The 21,365-nt window shown below is 37.5% G+C and overlaps 3 protein-coding genes and 1 pseudogene across 3 annotated transcripts; all 4 read right to left on the bottom strand.

Moving 5' to 3' along the window:
- Window positions 1–1,398: 1,398 nt before the first annotated feature.
- Window positions 1,399–1,887, bottom strand: LOC147945569 (uncharacterized). Its single transcript, XM_087509300.1, has one exon. It carries the CDS (start codon window positions 1,885–1,887, stop codon window positions 1,399–1,401), a length of 489 nt encoding a protein of 162 aa, XP_087365426.1.
- Window positions 1,888–3,277: 1,390 nt separating this feature from the next.
- LOC109132640 (uncharacterized) lies at window positions 3,278–3,718 on the bottom strand (annotated as a pseudogene).
- Window positions 3,719–10,486: 6,768 nt separating this feature from the next.
- LOC147945568 (uncharacterized) lies at window positions 10,487–11,390 on the bottom strand. The gene is made up of 2 exons (XM_087509299.1): window positions 11,381–11,390; window positions 10,487–11,319 (listed from the first exon to the last, which is right to left on the bottom strand). The coding sequence occupies exons 1-2, from the start codon at window positions 11,388–11,390 to the stop codon at window positions 10,487–10,489; spliced, it is 843 nt and encodes a 280-aa protein (XP_087365425.1).
- Window positions 11,391–11,451: 61 nt separating this feature from the next.
- Window positions 11,452–13,431, bottom strand: LOC104783669 (protein STRICTOSIDINE SYNTHASE-LIKE 10-like). Its single transcript, XM_010508796.2, has 3 exons — window positions 13,101–13,431; window positions 12,132–12,395; window positions 11,452–12,019 (listed from the first exon to the last, which is right to left on the bottom strand). Exons 1-3 carry the CDS (start codon window positions 13,385–13,387, stop codon window positions 11,548–11,550), a joined length of 1,023 nt encoding a protein of 340 aa, XP_010507098.2. The 5' UTR covers window positions 13,388–13,431; the 3' UTR covers window positions 11,452–11,547.
- Window positions 13,432–21,365: the final 7,934 nt, after the last annotated feature.

Raw genomic sequence — 21,365 nt, 5'->3', positions numbered from 1 at the left:
AGATGGTTAACACGATGTCGCCTTCTGTGGTGTGAAGAGATCACTTGTGCCAACGTTTCGCGGATTCCAATCCCCATATTAACACATCCTCGTTTTCTTGTAACCGCTATCAAAGGCCCTAATGGGGACCAGTGATCGTGCCAAAAGGAGATGCTCTGTCCATTTCAGATCCATGTGGAGTAGATATAGTCTCAAAATTTGTGCCCACAAAGAGTTTGAAGACAGAAGGCACCAAATAAGTTTTAGGCAACAGACCTTGTTTGTAGCTTTTAACGATCGAAGACCCAATCCACCTTCATCCTGCGGCTGGCAAACATCCGACCAAGACACTTTTGCTCTTTTGGTATTTAACTCTGGCCCTGACCATAGAAAAGCTGAACACAAACTATCGATTTCTTTGATACAAGCACTTGCCAGACGAAACGTAGACATCCAAAAGTTGGTTTGAATGTGAAGAACTGAGCTAATAAGTTGCAAACGCCCTGCAAAGGAAAATGTTGAACTGTCCAACAGCCAATCATGTCTCTAATTTGCTATATAAGTGGAATGTAGTCACTTGTTGTCAATCTTTTAGTTAGCAATGGCAGACCAAGTTAGTGTACTGGCAAAGAGCCAGATGCAAACGGAAAAGTTTGAAGAATTAAAGCCTTCTCAGTGTCTTTAGCCCCTGCCATATATAAAGTGGACTATTCAAGGCTGCTTGTGACTCCAGAGAATTCTGCAAATTGCTCAAATATTTGTAGAATACCCTCTATTAATCGTTGATTCCCATCTGTAAGGACCAATAAATCATCTACAATAACACAGGTGTGTGAGCTGCAGGTTTTGACATCGTGGATGGTAACCAATCTTTCGTTCATGTGCATTATCAAGCATTGTGGACAACACTTGCATACAGATGACGAACAGATAAGGAGATAGTGAACAACCTTGTCGCAAACCCCTTTGACTACGAAAAAAACCTAAAAGCGTCCCGTTTACTTGCACTGAGAAGGATGCCATAGTGATGCAGAATTCAATTCATTTAATGAATCTCGAGGGGAAATTGAAATCCGAGAGAGTGTTGAGGATGAACGGTCATTGGACAGAGTCAAAATCTTTTGAGATATCAATCTTTATTGCACTACGAGCAAAGATCGTTTCTTTGTGACAATCTTTGACTAATTCCGAGGCTAACAAAATATTCTCCATTAGTAACCGGTCTTTAACGAAAGAAGACTGGGTGGGGGAGATGAAAGCCGAGAAAACCCTCTTGAGCCTATTAGCGATGATCTTAGAGATAACCTTATAGAGCACATTACAGCAGGATATTGGATGGTAATCCTTTATCTCTCTGACCTCTTTCTTCTTCGGTATAAGCGCAAGAATCGTGGTATTCACTCCTTTAGATATAAAGCCTTAGACAAAAAAAGACTGCACTGCCACAACAATGTCTTTATGGACTATAGACCAAGTTTCTTTAAGAAACTCCACCGTATAACCGTTAGGACCCGGACGTTTATCATTCGGCATTGAAAATAAGACCGCCCTAACTTCATCTGCAGAAACTTCCCTTTCAAGTATAACTCCATCAGCATCAGAACACCGATATGTCAACATATCCTCAGATATACCTTGATAATGAGTTGGCTTGTGAGCTAAGAAATCATGGAAAAACCTGACCGCCTCTTGTTTTATTTCCTCAAGGGTGTCAACTACAGAACTGTCAGGGCATTTGATCTCTTTAATCGCATTGCGTACTTCCCTGACCTTGACAGCTTTATGAAACATCTTACTGTTGCCATCACCCACCTTCACCCAATTGAGCTTGGACCTCTGTTTCAAGAACTTCTCTTCCAAGCTATAGACAAACAACCACCAAGTATAAGCTTCAGATTCCGTCTTCATGGCCAGGGTAGTTGGATTATTCAACGTTTCTGTTTGAAAATGAAATAGTGTTGCAAACGCTTCTTTAGTTTTCCTTGTCAAATTTTTTAGCTTAGCCTTACTTAACTGCTTAATGCTCGGCTTCAATGCCTTCAATTTTTTTGAAAACCGGTATATCGCATAAGTGGAATGATATAGCGAGTCTGTGTTGTCCCAAAAATCTTTAACCATGGGCAAGAAACCTGAATCTTGTGCCAATGCATATAGCGAGTATGTGTTATCCACGTATCATTAACCAGTATCCGATATAGTTTCTTACAAATGAACCCATCATCCGCTCTTTTGTTGCACCAAGTGATTAACGGTCCATGGGACTGCAAATCTGGAATAACCCGACCCATTTTTTTATATATATGTAATAATCTAGTTATCTCATACTCACTAACCAGCTAATCAAATTCAAACCAAATAGCAGAATAACCAAACTTAAACCAAAGAATTAACCAATAATCAAATAACCATCATTAATTCCATAACCACTAAATCAATAAACCAATCTAACATAAATAAAACCGGCAATCCTAAACAATGTTCTAAGGAATCAACTCTAGCATCCTAACAGGAGGCAGACAGCAACCAATTGAGCCACTAGAACATCCTCATCTTAATTGCCTTGATTCCATGATCACACTTTGTCTTTAACTTCACCGTAAACACAAATGGAGATGCATGAGTATTATCATAAACACTCAGTGAGGCAATCTTCTCATCTACTGAGCTATATACACAAGCAACTGAGAATTCCAATGTTCAACATGAAACAAACAAGGAAAACAAGTATTAGCTTCCTTCTTAAAGGATTGGTGTCGACCAACACTGCTCCTTGGTGTTGACCGACACCCCTCCTCGAATCGGAAACCCTAGCATCGACACTCGCAAAGTCTTCACGCCGGCAACGTCTTGGTGTCGACCTACACCCACTTGGTGACCGACACCCACCTGGTGTCGATCAACACCGACTCCGCAGACATGTTCTGCTCGAAGTCGAAAGTCGAAGATCCGTTTTCCAGTTCCTCCAAATCGTCTGAAACTCACCCAAAAGTCTTGGAAGCTCATGGGAACTAACAATGAACCCAAGGCATACAAGAAAACAACACAAACCGCCACAAAACAAGCAAAACAAAGGATTCTCAGGTTTAGATCAGCCATTTTCATGCACTCACCTCTTTTGCAAAAAGTTTATGACCCAAACTGACGAATCCAACACCTTTTTTTTTGCTAAGTGTGTAAATATCATTAAAAAGAAACCAGGGTTTGTTTTTACATGAAATTGAGATCCCACTAATTTGGTTGCTTGGCAAAAAATAAATGAAAACAAGGAAGCAAATTTTAAAGATTTCAGAAGATAGATTTATTTGACCCAAAGATAGAAGAGCTTCTTAAAGTTCTTGCGGTGTCTCCTCGCGATAGTTGTGTTGATGATCTCCCGATCTATTTCCTTGAAGATAACAGATGGTGGAACGGCTTGGAGATTGTGCAAAATGTTGTTTTTCTATTTCCAGATTGCATAAATTGTGGCTTGAGCGACGATCTTCCTTAGTGTAGATGGGGAGGAGGCTGAGCTCAATCTGACCCAGTCCAGCAAGCTTTCCCAGTTCCTGAAAAGAGGTAGAGGCAGTGAAAGTCTTCGATGTATCATTCTCCAAATTTCCATGCTAAAGCTGCGGGTAAAAAGTAGGTGGTCTCTAGTCTCGACATTCGAAGCGCATATGCAACAGTCAGAGGAGACCTGCATTCCCCATGATTGGAGTCTGGAGCGAGTGGGCAATCTGTTAAGATGAGCTATCCACATATGGAAAGCATTTCGAGGGGTAGCTCCTTTGAACCAGACAAGACTTGCCCATGGCTTTACGTCCTCTATGTGTCTCAACGCCTCCCATGTACTTGATGAGGAAAAACCGGAACGGCTTGCATTGTTTCCAGACCACTCATAACAATCCTCAATCTGAGTTGGTAGCGGCGGATGGATAGTGGTGAGGTAGATGTGGAGATCGGTTGCTTGATGAGTGCGAGGAGAGGGTAATATCCAGGTGTCCCCTCGCGTGGCATCAACCACTGAAGCTGTTAGAGGAATTCTGAGATTTCGAGGGCCTGCATCACCTAAAAGTTTGATCAGAGGTCCAAGCGGTGACCAGGAGTCATTCCAGAAACTGGCTGTGCACCCATTTCCTAATGACACACTCAAGAAACTCTGGGCGATAGGTCTCAGGCGGAGTAGGCATTTCCAGTTCCAGGTATCCAACACCTTAGAAGGCTTCTCCTTCGTTCCTAGCACAAGATCTTCACTCCACAACAACAGATCTCCCAAACAAGCCAAGAATCTCTCAAAAAACTCTAAACACTCAAGCGCTCTCTTTTCTCCCTCTGTTTTCTCTCTGGAATCGGCTAAACAACTTTTTTCCACGACTAAGGTCGAGTATTGCTTTAAATATGTCGGTTAAGGATTCCCAAATGAACCCAACTGAACCAAAACGACAATTTAAATTAACCCGGTCAAACCAGAAATAGATGGTGTCAATCGACACTCTCCTTGGTGTGAAGACCTTGACTTGGGATTTAGCTTCAAAGTTCTACATCAACATTATTGGAAATTGAGTTATATTTGCAATGTAGATGATTTAAGGCCAATCGGATGTGCGTGTAAAGAGTTATACCTATTTTAGTGAACATATATACAGCTATAGCAAAGACAGGAGCCACATGACAGAATGATCGCATCTGGTCGATCAGACGATCAATCAAACATGGATTAGAATTTACCAGAATCCCGGATTTCAACCGATCGACCAACTGATCGATTAACTAGAGCCAGAATTTCAGACTCCTAGACTTGAACAACCGACCAGACGATCGATCAACCGGTGTATCATTTTGGGAATTTGATGGACCAATTGGTCGATCACGCGTTATTTTTGCAACGCAATCCGGTTTGTTCCGGTTTTCTTTAATTTGTCTTATTTCAATCTGGTTTGTTATTGTTTAGTTTCCTACTTCTCTATACATACACTAGCTCCTCATTAGGAGAATCCTATCTTTTGTTTAGCAATTTTTAGGGTTCATAAGCTTGTTTATTCTAAGTTTGTTGGATTGCTTGTTGATTTTCAAGTTATTAATAGTAATTCATTTTTTTTATCTTCCTTTATCTCTAACTATGATTTCACAAAGATCAACCATCTACCGTTGTGTGATCATAACCATGAGTGAGTAGATCATTTTAGAACTTTGGGCTTGGTAGATTAGGGAGATATATGATTGATCTTTGATGGTTAAGGCTTTATTTACATGAATCATTTCTTGTTTGGTGATTATAATGCAAGATTAACCTTGATCATGTTATTTCTAGATATTCAGACTTCTATGCGTAGAAGGTGTTTGATGAAATTCATAAACCAAAATATTCAAAAGCTTTGCATTCCTAGCCAATGCAAATTGATGATTAGGATGCTTAGTGGTGTTTAGACTTGATTATAATGCATGCTTATCATGTGATTGGCTTTGGAAATTGTTGATGATTAATTGATTTGCATAGAGTCTTTATCATGGAAGTGAATTGATTTACTAGGCTTGGGGATAAAAACCGTACCCAAATACCCAACCCGAAACCCGACCCGAAAAACCGAGGTCGGGTTGGATACGGGTTTGCTTATAAAACTCTATTGGATTCTATTTTCCAATATCCGTGGGTTCGGGTTAGGGTCGGGTAATACCCGGTACCCGTTTGGGTACCCATCAAACCCAAACATATAAACATATTTATAATATTTAGCATTAATATAATGGAATTACCGAATATTATGATTATAATATTGAATATTTTATTTCGTTTTATACCTAAATATCAAAAATAATTAAAATATCTAAAATAATTTGTCATATAAGTCAAAATTTAGCTAAATTTATTTAAATTTAATTCATTTTAAAGATTTTTTTCGGGTACCCGGTAGTTCGGGTGCTAATCGGGTTCTATAATTTGTAAGCCAACCCGACCCGAACCTGATAGTACCCAAACCGAACTGAACCCATATATTAAAAAATACCCAATGAGTTCTATTTTTCTAAACCGATTTACCCGAACCCGAATGGGTAATATCCGAACTCGAGCGGGTAACCCGAATAGCCTAAGGATTGTTCTTGAATGTTTGCTTAGACATCTAGGATTGATTAGCTATCTCCCAAGGCATTAACCTTGCCAAAGGTTCATTTGCTTAATCTTGATTTAAAGCAGTTTTAAGTTTGTGTTTCCCTTGCTTTGTGTTTTCTTTCTTTTACCTTGTTTAAATTTGCTTGTTAATTAAGTTGTTACATAAAAATAAAACAATCATTTGTTAAGTTTTTTTTTTTGGTAAGTGAGGGGAGACAAGGTCTCCCACTTTTATTCAAAACATAAAAAACTATAACCGAATACGACGTGGGACAGAATGCCCATTAACATCCTCTAAACAAATAAAATCTAGAGTTTCAGGACACGACTCCAAACTATGAAATCTCTGCGGTAAAGAAAACGCATAGTTCGCCAAACCATCGGCAAGACGGTTAGCCTCCCTATACACATGCGAAAACCGGACTATCCAGTCCCTTGAGATGAAGCAATAGCACAACCGTACTAGGAAGGACAGCGGATGTGAATCACTAATCCCTGTCCGTAAAAAGCCCACCACTATCTCTGAATCTATCTTAACCTCCACACATGGCACCCGTTTCTCCCAAGCCATGTACAGTCTATAATACACTCCCCATAACTCTGCAAGTGGCGCTGAACATATACCAATATTAAGAACAAAACCACCACACCACTTCCCTGAACCATCCCGTAACACCCCCCCGGCCGTTGCAGGTCCCAGGTTCCCACGAGAAGCTCCGTCCGTATTGAGCTTCATCCAACCCAATGACGGAACCTTCCATGATATGGGGGTTTCAATCCGTTCCACTGCCTCTGATCTACCTCCCTGGTTTGAGAACGCAACCAGTACTTCCCTAGCTTGATCTTTCACGAACTGCAGTCTATCCCTACACTTCCGGTTTTCCCCAAAAACAGTCCCACAACGCCACTTCTATCCCCACCAAGCTGACAAAGCAAACAGTGTTGGCCATGCAATGTTACCCACAACCTCCTTACTTCCCAAATTCACAAACAGCCATTCTAGTATCGATAGAGAAAAGAAAGCAGCTCTATATCTTGGTGGAACCAACCTTTGCCATATTCCCGACATCGCCGGACAGTCACGTAATATATGGAGGATAGTCTCTTCCCCCCCTTTACACACCAAACAAAGGCTCGTGTCCGATATATGCCTCCTATACCTCTCTGCATTTGACATAATTGCTTGATTCCCTACCATCCATAGAAAGGTCCGAACTCTTTCTGGTGCGATTACCTTCCATATGCGGTCAAAAAAAGCTCCACACCTCTGAGTAGGAGAAACATTCTGAGTTAAGAGAGCATAGGCCGACTTCACAGAGAATCTCCTATCACAACCACGCCAAGATATCCTATCCCTAGCCCCCGTCACAGAATCCACTACAACTGACGCAAGATGCAGTCTGATATAATCAGGGATATACGACAGGATTCGGGTTAGGTCCCAACCCGCAGACTCCCTCCACAACTCCTTAGCAGTCACAGTCTCATAGCCAACCGGTAACGTATCTGACACCAGCTCTTCTAGTGTTGAATGTAGCAGCCATCTATCGCGCCAGAATCGGATCGTCTTACCATCACCAATAACCCAACTCAAACCCAAAGGTATCACCTCCCTCAGTCCCACACATATACTCCTCCAAGTAGAGGACCAATTACTTTTAACAACAAGCCACCTAAGGTCTTGAATCCCACCGACTCTATACTTACAGCGTAACACTCTAGCCCACAGGCTATTCGCATCTTGCAGAAGTCTCCATCCAACCTTAGCCAACAAGGCTTTATTCATTGCCTGAGTGGACCTTATACCTAGACCTCCTTCCAATTTGGGAGAACAGACATGGTTCCAGGCAACTAAGTGTTGTTTCCTCTTCTCATCAGTGCTACCCCACAAAAAATTTCTTGAAATTTTATCTAACTTCTTAGCTGCCGCGACCGGAAGTAAGATTGTAGACATCGAATGGACCGGAATGGAGGAAAGTACTGACTTAGTGAGGGTCAGACGACCCGCAAAACTCAGAAAACGCCCTTTCCATCCCGCGAGTTTTGATGACACCCGCTCTACAACTGCCCCAAAGGTCTCTTTGTTAATAAGCTTATGCAACACTGGCATACCAAGGTATTTACCAAGATCCTTAGTAGCTCTTATACCGCTTTCTGTACTAATTGACACTTCCAACTCGCGACCCACATTCTGAGAGAAAAAGATCTTGGATTTATCTAAGCTCACTTTCTGACCAGATGCAACACAAAACTTCTCCAATATACGGCGTATGACACGAATCTGGGAGATAGATGCCTCTGCAAACAAGATGAGGTCGTCAGCAAAGCAGATGTGTGACAAGAGAGGACCCCCTTGCGACAACCTGATAGGCTTCCACTCTTTAGCTGCAATGGAAAGTTCAATCTGATTACACAATCTCTCCATACAAAGGACAAATAAGTATGGGGATAAAGGATCCCCCTGCCTTAATCCTCTAGCTGGTTTAAAAGAACCTGTCTTCTCTCCATTCCACAAAATGCTCATAGAAGGACCAGTTACACATTGCATAATCCACCTGATCCAAGTTGAGGATAACCCTGCTGCCACTAGAGTATCTTCAAGGAAATCCCAGCGAATCCGGTCATAAGCCTTTTCCAAGTCTAGCTTCAACAGCATCCAACCCTTCTTCCCTTTCTTTCTCCTCATAGAATGGACTGCCTCTTGAACCATGACTATATTATCAGTGCTAAGTCTTCCCGGAATGAAACTAGCCTACGAGGGACCTATGAGTTTCGAAATCACCTTCTTCAACCGACCCACCATGGTTTTAGTAATCGTTTTGAAGAGAACGTTGCACAAGCTAATAGGTCTAAACTGGGTTATTTTCTCTGGCTTTAGAACCTTCGCAATGAGCACTACAAGGGCATCGTTCGTCTCACTCGGCAACTCCCCTGACTCAAAGAAGTCTAATACAAAACGGATAACAGACTCACCAACCACATCCCAGCAATTCTGGTAAAAGATCGGTTGGTACCCATCCGGACCTGGTGCTTTATACTGCCCATGCTTCTAACAGCAGCCTCTACTTCCACCGCTGAGAAAGGCTTATGTAACTCTGTCGCTTCTCCCTGAGTAAGCACTGGAAAGCCCACCTGAGATAAGCGTGGAGCCACAATATCCACATCATTCAAAGAGTAAAGCCGTGAAAAGTACTCCACTGCAAGCGCTTCAAGTTGCTTAGGATCAGAAACCCATCTTTCCTCATCATCTCTAAGCATTTCAATCATGTTTCGTCTCCTCCGAATAACTGTTAATGTATGAAAGTATTTAGTATTCCTATCTCCCAAGGCAATTAACTGTTCCCTCGATTTCTGAAACCATATAATTTCCTCTTGCTCTAAAACCAAATCAAATTCCTCTGTCAGTACAGCCTCTCGGGTTAACAAAGCATCTGTATGATTCACCTCAATTAGGTCTTGAACCAGCTTGATCTCGGCTAACAGTTTCTCCTTTTTCTGCTGAACATTCCCAAAGACCTCCTTGTTCCACTTCTTAAGTTTAAACTTCAAATCCTGAAGCGCCTGTGGAGTCGTTAAACCATTATTCCAAGACGCAGCAAGTAGTTCTTTGAAACCACTATGTTGCAGCCAAGCTGCTTCAAAGCGGAAAGGGCGTCGATGTGGATCACCCATACTCTCAGGGCAAAGTTGCAGAAATAGTGGCACATGATCCGATGATAAGAAAGGTAAATGAGCAACTGACGCCTCCTGCCATTTCAACCTTGCTTGCGCACAACATAGCACCCTATCGAGACGTTTAGCTACAAAGGTGCTTGCTAAACAACCTCTCTTCCATGTATACTTACTTCCCCTGAACCCCAAATCAATTAGCGCAAGCTCACTAATCCACTCACCAAAAGCTACAGAGTCTTGGGACAATCTACCATTCCCCCCGCTTCTCTCATCTATCCTCACAATGGTATTGAAATCACCACCAATTACCAAAGGACCATCCACACTCGCCACCGCATCCTTCAGCAGGCTCCATAAACCACTCCGACGGGTTACGGTTGGAGCTGCGTACATAACAATCAAGTGGATCACTTCCACTCCATTCTCCACACGGGCATGAATAAATTGGTCAGACGAAGTTACAATTGTGACTAAACCCACACTTGTTCGCCAAAGTAACCAAATTCTGCCACTCTGGCCAACCGCGTCCATACGAAAAGAGTTTTCAAACCCCAATCCTTGACAAATCCGTTGAGTTCGATCACCTCCTGCATGCGTCTCAAACATGGCTAGAACATTCACCTTATAACGCTTCAAAAGATATCTAATCGATCGTTGAAAGTTGGGTTTGTTCGCCCCCCGGCAATTCCAGAATAAACAATTCATGATGAGAAGACTCCAATCAACAAGAATTACCGGGGAGGACTGTTAGGCTCTCTCACTCGTCTTAGCTGCCACCGGTGATGGCGCAGCCAGAGCCAAGACCCCCTGCTCCGGGGCTGTTCCCACTTCCATTGCAACTTGTTTGTCCCCTGTGTCGCTTCCCGGAGGCAAACCGTCACTACCCACTTCATCAGAGATCGCCGGAAGCGACCCGCCATGACGGCTCAGCTCCGTGCTCTCCAACCTCAGTCTCTTTCCCGAACCCGAAAACTCTTGATTTTCATTAACGGGGCCAAAAATTAGACCTCTACTGGGCCTATTCTGTCGGGGCTTAGGATTTGATCCATTAACCACCTTATTTGCGACAGATTTAACCCGTGGCCCATTAACTTCTTTACCCTTACTAACCACCTTCCAATGGGCCCCTCGCTTTCCTTGTTCACCACGGTTTATCGCTGGAAGAATATTCGTAGAGGGCACATTATCCTTATTCGTAGCCAATTGCGTATCCCCTCCCAATCGCACAGCAGCTTTTGCGGACCCCGAAGATTCCAGTTCAACACTCAACCTTCCAAAACTATTTCCAATCGCAATATTCCCAGAATCTTTCCTACCCGTAATATCCCGAAGGTTACGTCCCTGATTCACGTGTGATCCACCAGCAGAAAAGGAAACTCGCGGAGGAGGCTTTTCCGATCGATTCCCCGACCTTCTGACCACCGTGAAGCCATCCACATCCTGATTCTCCTCCCGGGATCCTCTAACCTCCGGTTGAGAAGTCACAACCAACTCCTTCTCTGACTCTCTCTGCGGACAACCATGGACTAAGTGACCATACACCCCACAGCCAGAACAGATATTAGTTAAACCTTCATAAGCTACAAAGTAGCGTTCACCATTTATAACCACCGATCCTTTCAACGGGTTCCGCAAATTAACCTCCACACATATACGAGCAAACCGTGCCCGCTCCACATTCAGATTGAGGATACTTGTGTATTCCTTTTGAGTTTATTCATTGCAAGCTTGTGGTTCGATTGAATAGATAAAAGTATTACATCACTTATAACAATGCAAAGACAATTAGGTCTGAGCAACGTACAAAACTACAAATCATAAACACCAACAAATGGCGCGACACTAGAACCAATCCAAAGCTTGCCATCTTTCTCTTCCACATCACTTTTAAACTGTAATCTCTTTGCCTTATCCCCAAGTACCTCCAAAACTTTTCCTGATTCACTCAACTTCACGGCTTTAGTGTAACGTATTTCTTCATTGATCAACGAGTTTAAAGCGACCCAGAATTCTCCTTTCGAGTTTCTTCTGATGTTGTCAGGGTAACCTGGAAGCACAACAAACACATCTTGGGTTCCTGCTTTTGGACCGGAGAGCCAAAGCCTTAGGATTTTGCAATTTGTTGTTTCGGCTACCAATACGAAAGACCGGTCTTTGCTTAGTGCAACGCCGTTTGCAAATGATATGCCATGTAATAAGACCGTAGCTTTCTTGCTTGATCTATCATACTTGATAAACCGTCCAGTTTTATCAACATTCAAAAAAGAACCGATGTATTCGCTGACCATGACAACACTTTGGAATTAAATCATCATCACAAAGAGGTTCACACTTTTGAAAACATGGATAATAAGAAAGATGAAAATTTTAGGGTGCTTCTACTTCATGTTACCATCTCTGGAATTTGGAACTAGCATCTGTGAAGTAAATCACATCATTTTGCTCATCAATGTCCAAATCATTAGTGAAAAGAAACGGTTGTCCCTCAGCTTCTGTAACCAATGGTTTGGCTAAACCACCAGCAGGACCAACGATAAGAAGGCCAAAGTAAGCATCCGCTATATAGAGATCTCCGGTTTTCTTATGGAACCGCAATCCTAATGGCCTCCCACACACATGCTCCAACTCTGGTGCAAAAGGGCGAACACAGATCTGCCTAGAAACCAATTTCCACAAGTTGTAACAGATGAGTATGTATCTACTATATATTTTTGAAAATAAAATTTTATCACCTATGAAAATGTATTTACTATATATTTAAAAGGAAAATTTTAAAATAAAACTGTTGTTATGTACTTAACTATATGATATGCCATTAAACACTTTTTGTGAATCCTCACGTTTACTTATATGTTAGAAAAGTTTAAGAACTAAAATTGCAAACACAACATCTACAACATATCTTTACAAATATTAACGATTTTCTTTTAGTTTAAATTACTAATTTTTTCGGAAGAATTTGTTTTCCATTCTAATTTAATTTGTGTATCCAAAACAAATTCCCTTAGTTTCATTATCAGAAAATAGGCAGTATATGAATTATGAAATATGCAATAGTTACGCTTTTCATATATTATTCAATAACATATGTTTATCACATTTTTACTTGAACACTTTTGTATTTATATTTGTCCAAAATGTTCAATAACTAATTTTGTTTTTCCTTACAAAAATGCTGAAACATGTACACATCTCACTAAATATCCTAAAGTTATATTACCTCTCATCAAATTCATACAGAAAGACAAAATTTTTGACAAAACACTAAGCAATCACTTCACTTCCACCATAAACCAAATTCTAGGGCTAAATTCAGAATCACTCATCGAAAGTTGTAGAGTTTAAAATTTTGAAAATATACCTATTAGCCGATGTGTAAGCGAAATCTGTCCATCCAAGTGATTTACCGCGCCATTTCAATACTCGACCGTCGGCGACACCAACGTATGGACCTTCCCCTGCTGGATCGAAAGCTATACTCTCCGGACCGGAGGCTCCGGCTAAGTTAACCACTTTGGCAAACGAGAAAACATCACGCGAACCAGGGATATTAGGCGGTACGAAGGTACCATAACCGGTTTGACAAGCCGAGACAAGGATTGTGAAAATTGATACAACCACTGTTAAGAATACTGTAACGAGGATCATGGTACTCGACTCAGTGTCAAAACGAATACAAGAAAAACCGCTGCTCCAACGTGTGTAATGCAAATATTTGCAAATATTTTAATTTGTTAGCACCTGTAATGAGATAATTTTCTTATATAATAATGTAAGGTTTTCTTTTTAACAAGCTGTAATAAGTTGTCATTAAGTACTGTTTTCTTGCAATATGCGTCATTTTAGTAAAGTTTTTTTTTTGAAATATTTTGACATTTTAGTAATATTTTTTTGATATATCTTGATATTTTAGTAAATTTCTTTTTTGATAGGATATAAGAAGTTGTTACTTGACATTCCCTTCTTGCAATATGTGCCATTTTTTCTTTAATATTTTTATTATATTTTTTTTTCTTTACTTTGTATGACATCTAATATTTTAAATATATTTACTTTATATGACATACCTTATCTCAAAGTTATATACATAAAAAAATATCCAAAAAGATATCTTGACATTTTAGCAATATCTTTTTTTTTTTGAAATATCTTGACATTTTAATTAGTAATGTATTTTTTGATATATCTTGACATTTTAGTAAGATTCTCTTTTGACGCGCTATAAGAAGTTGCTACTTAGCACTATCTTCTTGCAATATATGTCATTTTCTTTTTAATATTTTTAGTGTATTTTTTCAATTTACTTTATATGACATACATTATCTTAAATATATTTACTTTTTATGACATACATTATCTCAAAATTATATACATAAAAAAATATCCAAAAAAGTATCTTGACATTTTAGCAAATGTCTTTTTTTGAAATATCCTGACATTTTAGCAAATGTCTTTTTTTGAAATATCAAATCGTACTCAAAAGTAACAAAATTTGGCATAGTTATTCTCAAGCCTTTCATCGTCATTCTCCTTTTTACATAAGTGGATTTGGATATAAACTCGATAAGTTATTGGCAGTTTCGTGAAACACGTTTTCTCAAACGCGAGTTGGGACCATCGGGGATTGTAACTGAAATCGTGGTCTCTTCTGGTTTCTGATCGGAACGAGATTTTGTGGGAAGCTTCTTCACGTCTAGTGATAGCTTTTCCCCGGCAGGATTCTATAGTTAACGGTTGGGTTTTATTTTAGGATTTCGTCTTTGAGACTGTTCTTTTCTGATGTTTGTGTCCAGTTTGCTTTGGGGTTGCTTTTGGTTGTGTGACTTGTTGTAGGAAGTTTCTGGACTGTTTTAGACGCAATGAGAGTCTCTCCTGATTGTATTTGTTGTTAGAATCAGCTTTGATAAGGTGAGTGCGTGACCATGAGCTTATCTGAGCGATTGAGTTGTATGACTTATTTTGTGTGATGATGTGTAGGTGTGATGAATGTGTTATTGGATGTTCTGTTTAATGACTGGTTTGTTATGTTTTATTTGTGGTTGTACTTTTGATTTGCTTGTGTGTATAACTCGTAGATGGGAGGATCGCCTCACTGGGTATTTATGGTAATACTCATGCATCTCATTTTGTTTGTGGTGCATGTAATGCATGTGTAGTGTGGAATCATGACGATGAGGAGGAGGATGATCTAGGGTCTTGGTTGTATTATTGGTTATGTTATTTTGTTGTTGCAACCTTGTTAGAATTACGCTAGGTTGCTGGTTTTTAATTGGTTATAATTAATATGGTATTTATATTAAATTGGAGTTGGTTTGGCTTGTCTTCCGTTGTGTATGTTGATTTGTTGTTGGTTTATTGTTTGGGTTGTAATTAAATATTATGGGGTATTTAATTATATTATTATTAATAAAAAACGGGTTGGGTCGTTTCAACACTTTAATGTATTAATTACATACAATTTATTTTTACATACAAAAAATAAGAAGAAAAAAAACACAAATAAAATGTATGACATATTTATTCTTTGAAATGTAACCGTAACTAGCTCCCATGATGTTTGACCAAAAAAAAAAAACTGGAAACCTCCCATGATAGTAATAATATATTGATGCCACAAATTTGTCTATAATTAGAAGATAAATTCTTCTTCAAACATAATATTCTACCTCTCATATAAATTTTTAAATTTTGTAATATAAATTTTTATTTAACTAAAATATCGTAATTTTTTTTCTCTTTTATGTGACTTTTCTAGGTTTTGAAACGAATAAGTAAAGTCAAAATTTTGGAGCATATATGAAAAGACTAGATAAATAAGGTCTAAGGCACATAACATGACACATTCTCACTTTTAGAAGAGACAAAAGGCATTTCGTATTTTCTTTACCTTTTGTTTCTACTTTTTCTTCGTGTTTTTAAATTAGTAAATGAGTTTTGTTTTTTGTTCAATTGTAAACGTTGTTTAGAATGCTTATTTTGTTTCTCAATATTTTACTTTGTTTCTGTTGATCTATCTGATAAATTTTTAATATAAAAAAATAATTCTAGATAATAATACATAAAATCTAATATATTTTTAGTTTACAGATAATATATTTTATTCATTATATTAATTTTAATTATTATTGAATGTATTTTAAAATAACTAAACATTTTTTATTACGTTCATTTTATCCACGCATCACGTGAGACTTTTTTTTTTAAAAAAAACGTGTGAGACTTTTTCTAGTATTATATATAGAAAAAAAATATGTCTCAAGGCGTAAAGATCATTGAAATCAATGTTTTTAAATCCGGACCGAACCAGACGGTCAAACCGGTCCAACCGCGACCTAGTAGACATTCCAGTCCAGGTTACCTCTAAAAATCGGATAAATAAAAACCAACAAAGAATCGGAAAAATCCTCTAAAAACCTGTGAACCAGTTGTTGAACCGGCTGGTCGGACCGTCGGGTCGGTCTCAAATTAAAATACTGTTACAAAAATGTGTCTATACAACAATACGAAAAAGGCCAAACAGAATAAGTTGATGGCACTGTTCTTGGAGAATCTGTGACCAAATAAAAATGTTCATAGGATCCACATAAGAGCCACGTTAAATCCACCAATATCATATCTGAATGTTTGTTTTTCTATGCTAAGACTTAATTACTAAATTGACTTTTGTAAATTATAATGGAAAACACGTACGTGAAGTTGAAGTAATTAGACTTCTCCTCAATAAAATTTCGGTGGATACAGTTACTACTAGTTCTTACTCAGCAAAAAAACTTTTTCTTTTGTTTCTTGTTTCATATACTTCATTCTAAACATTAAAAAAGAGTATATATACATCAACAAGAACGAAAAAATTGATGAGTATTAAACAAAAAAGTCCATTTCTACGATTTGTTTTCCCCAAAGGTCGACTTTCCTAAATCTCGTTATCTCGTCTAATAGGAATTGAGATATGTATCTCATTTATCTAAATATGTCAAATATATATACAGAAAAATATATATCGATTAATAATGATGTTGTATTTAACTGTTTAATCCCTTACTCTCAAAAATATTATTTATCCTCTAATAGATAGACTTATGGAAAATATCAATTAATCATACATTAGTAATCCCTTACTCAAACTAACAAAAAGAAAGGGTAAGCACTATATAGGTCTACACGTTGAGATACAAAATAATCATGATGTGAGGGTTGGTGTGGATGTACAACTTCACAAGTTGGCCAAGTTGAAAAGCACTTGGTGATATGACTGATTAGCCTTTTGCCACTTATAGAAACCTGTAGGCTGCAACTCTTATGATTTGATGACATGTTTTGCTCGACTTGTTACTGATGAATGTAAATAGTTCTGAGTAATGTGGAAATGGGGTTCGTACATTTTGTTCTTGGGTTTACCGTTAAATATATTCTTTTCAAAATACAATCACAGTCTACAAAATTTAGTTTCTTTAATCATTACGAATAAGTTGATGCATGTGTGTGTTGTTATTTGTTAAAAGACTGAAATCAGGTTTTAATAAGGAGGAGCGTACTAAAAAAAACTTTAAAAGGGAGAATCTTATTACATACTGTACTTTTTTTTTGATTAATTATTAAACTGAAACCACATATTATGTCTAGTAGAAATCACAGTTGACAGTGGGAACTAGAAAGCATGAATTATAAACATGGAAATAGAGATGAAGCACTGATTATAAATATGTAATTTCATAATGTATATTTCCTTGTTGGTTGGTTTTACTACTGAGTCACTTTTACTATCTTCTTGGGTGGCCAACTTGAAATTTTTTTAAGGAAGAAAGCAGTATTCAAAATGTAGTATTTTCCGTTTTCGGTTTTAATTATCGATTTAGAGATAGTAAATCAATTAATGTTCAAAAAAATCAATTATTTATCGTGTAAACAGTATCATTGAAAGAGGAAGTGGTTTTAATCAAGTGGCTACAGCATTACTTCTGCGATCGATTTCACTGGAATTCGACTCTACTAAGTCGCATTACCCACATTGTAGGAATTAGTTACGAATCGAATCTTGTAGATTCATTGATGACAAAAAAAACAGTATAGTTGAGAAGATATCTGCTATTATTCAACATGATCTAGTATTCGAATATATAACTTTACGAGGCAAAACAAATATTAATGGTTTAAGAACATATATCATTATCAAAACATATATATGGTTTAAGAACATATATATATGTTTTCGAAAGTTAACAAATCGTGTTATATCTTGTTTAGACATTTGGCCTAAGAAAGGTTGAAAGGCTTCTATAATAGGTCTAGAGAGTTTCATTTCTACATAATACAGTTTTTGGATATTAGTGATGCAAAACTTATTAGAGATTGAGGTCGTGTGTTGCGGGAATAACTTGTCTATTAAATGTCATATATGCATAATCATCTATCGCAAATTCAGATATTATAGAAAAAATTGCATCGTGGAATCGATGTTCATGGAAACCGTTTACTGTAATTGTATATGTTGCAGGTAATCCCATCATTCTATGCTTCTATCAAATATATTAGTAATGAAGATTAGAACAAATGAAAGAAAAAAAAAATGAGTACAATAACCAAATATAACGCGAGTATAATAAAAAAAAACACTTAGATGAACGCCTGAACCACGTATAAGTTCTATATATAAAATTAACAGAAGTCAGCGTTTACACATTTTAGGCGATCAGGAAAAACGTCACCACATACGTATAAATCCTGGATAATGACCACAGGAAGGTATCATTTGCCAACATTACGAAAGCTTAATGTATTAAATTATACTTTGTCACTTCTTAAATGCATATTAATTATTTGATGATAACATTCTATATAGGGAGGATAACTATAATTGCTAATATACAACAATTCACACATATAGACATGTTTGAAAAACTACCAGAACTAGATTATTGATTATCCATGTTCAAGAATATTCTATACTATTAATCTGGAAGTATATATAATTATAAAAATTGTTAATATTTAAAATTGTTGTATCTAAAGATTACTAAGCTGATCGTGTTAAAAGTAGCAACTACTACCATATGAGTATGATAAGACTACCTGCATCACTGGCTCACTGCTCTGAGGCTAATTAAATCGAAAAGTTGACATCTACTGTTTATTTGCTTCTGAAAGGTCAACGATGGACTAATAATTATTATGATGAGTTGGTGAAATAACAAAAATGCATCAAAATAGGTTTTCACCAGATTCAACCAGAGCTACATGAATTAAATTAACCTATCATACAAAAGTACTAGCGTCTAGAACCCTAACGACCTTGTTTATCATATACAAGCGATCGCGCAAAGATGTCAATTTTAACCCAAACCATTTGTTCCAGGAAAGAACCAATGGATCTTTTCTCAGCTTTAGAACAAAAAAAGATGGTTATGGGAGACTATGATACGGATTTTCAGCCGTGATTTCCATTCCAAGCTGCTCAACCAATGTAGCGTGTGCACCTCAAGCCACTAAACTCCAGCTTATGGTAAAAGCAATCCTTAAGATCCAGTAGAAGGGTACAATTAACCTTAGCATGCATCAACATAGATAGCATGTAGTACTTGAATGGAAATTAAAATTTTAAACACTTAGGTGTTGTTCGTTACGTGAATCAGACGCAGTATCTAGATGCAGATGCATGTAGTTGTTCGTTTAGTGACAATTAAGAAATGAACTGGATTATGTATCTCGATGAGTTTTCAAAACTCATCAAAAAAAACTGAATTTCTGAATGAGTTTTTTTGGAGAGTTTGGATGAGGTAAATTCATCCATAATTGGTAAAAATGCAAAATCTCATTTTCTCGCTAACACCGCAAAATCTCATTTTCTCGTTAAAACCGCAAAATCTTATTTTTCCCGCAAAAACCGCAAAATTACGTTTTCCACCAAAAACATAAAAATACAAAATAACGTTTTCATGCCAAAACTGCAAAATTACGCTTTCCCGTCAAAACCGCAAAATCTCGTTTTCTCTCCAAACCGCAAAATCTCGTTTTCTTACCAAAATAGCCAATAACGCAAAAACACAAAAACTCGTTTTCCCGCCAAAACCGCAAAATTACGTTTTCCCGTCAAAAACGCAAAACTACATTTTCCCGCAAAAAAATGCAAAATTTTATTTTCCCGCCAAAACCGCAAATTCTCGTTTTCCCGCCAAAACTTCAAAATCTCGTTTTCTCGCCAAAACCACAAAATCTTATATTTCCGCCAAAAGCGCAAAATGTCGTTTTTCCGTCAAAACTGCAAAATATCGTTTTCCCGCTAAAACCGCAAAAATCTCGTTTTCCCGCCAAAACCGCAAAATCTCATTTTTCCGCCAAACTCGCAAAATTATGTTTTCCCGCAAAAATGTAAAATTTTATTTTTTCACTAAAACTGCAAAATCTTGTTTTCTGGTCAAAACCGCAAAATCTCGTTTTCTTTCAAAACCGCAAAATCTTGTTTTTCTCGTCAAACTCGCAAAATTACGTTTTCTCCCAAAACCGCTAAATCGCGTTTTTGTTCTTTACATATATTGTATCCAAATATAAATATCAATTTACAAAACAAACATATGGGCACATGAACCAATAACACAAACGAACATCATCTAGATGTTGTGTCTAGATACTGCATCTAGATACTATATCCAGATATTATGTCTAGTTCACCAAACACACAAGGTCTTAGACTCACGTCGGACTTCATAAGCAACTAAGCATCTAGTGGGAACTCCACACATGAAAGGAATGAGGGGGTAATAAGAAGGAATATACCCATGCCATCACCCTTAAAAGTGGGAAAGAGTTAGAAACAGTCATACAAAAATTTAAGAATGTAGTTAAGGTGATAAGGTGAGCCAAAAACGCATGCGAGGAGCATTGAAACTGAATGTGCCCATGCATATATGTTATCTGATGAGCATGAACTTGAGGTAGCTAAAATTTAAGGTAGTTGGTTATATATATAACACTTATTGTTTTTTTTAAAATATTTGTTTTTGTCAACAGTATGTAATATTTTGATTTGAACTACAGTCGAATATTAGCTATTTATTTTATATTTGTTCGTCAGTCGAATATTAGTTATAACCCTTTTGTTTGTAATCAATTTAATACATTAGTAGGATAACTATGGTATACAAAAACAAACACAACAAAAAGACAGTTCGATACATCACCACCCGACAAATATAATAATTTAATTCATTGCTATTGAATGTAGCAATAAATCTACTGGAGGAAACCAAATAGAGTATATATAAAGGCAAAAAACACAAATTTTAACGTACTTATAATTTAAAGTAAATTAAGAGACGATTTTCAGTAATGCGCAATTATCGCCGTTTGCCGTAATTCTACATACAATTGAAAGTGAGCATAGAGAAAAAAATGTCCATCAAAAAAATAGAACATGAGAGAGTATAAAGCAAGAGTGTATGTAATGATTCTAATAAAATCAAAAAAAATTGTACATGGTAGAATCATATTCTCGTAATTTACATTCAATAATAAATTTAGACGATAAAAAAAAGCGTAGTTATAACAAAAACAATAATTACAATATATGTATATTTAGATTAATCTTAATCCTAAATAATTACCCTACTTTCTGAGATACCGAATCTTTTCT

Source organism: Camelina sativa, chromosome 4 (assembly GCF_030686135.1).
Source record: "Camelina sativa cultivar CO46 ecotype springtype chromosome 4, ASM3068613v1".
In the NCBI taxonomy this organism is placed as follows: domain Eukaryota; kingdom Viridiplantae; phylum Streptophyta; class Magnoliopsida; order Brassicales; family Brassicaceae; genus Camelina; species Camelina sativa.
Note: the sequence above shows the minus strand (reverse complement) of the source record. Positions and strands in the feature narration are given on the sequence as shown.

Coding starts and splice junctions, on each gene's coding strand:
- LOC147945569 (XM_087509300.1), bottom strand. CDS start 1,887: ATGAAGACGGAATCTGAAGCTTATACTTGGTGGTTGTTTGTCTATAGC.
- LOC104783669 (XM_010508796.2), bottom strand. CDS start 13,387: ATGATCCTCGTTACAGTATTCTTAACAGTGGTTGTATCAATTTTCACA. Junction 12,396..13,100: donor GCTTACACATCGGCTAATAG/GTATATTTTCAA, acceptor ATTGGTTTCTAG/GCAGATCTGTGTTCGCCCTT. Junction 12,020..12,131: donor AGTTCCAAATTCCAGAGATG/GTAACATGAAGT, acceptor TGTCATGGTCAG/CGAATACATCGGTTCTTTTT.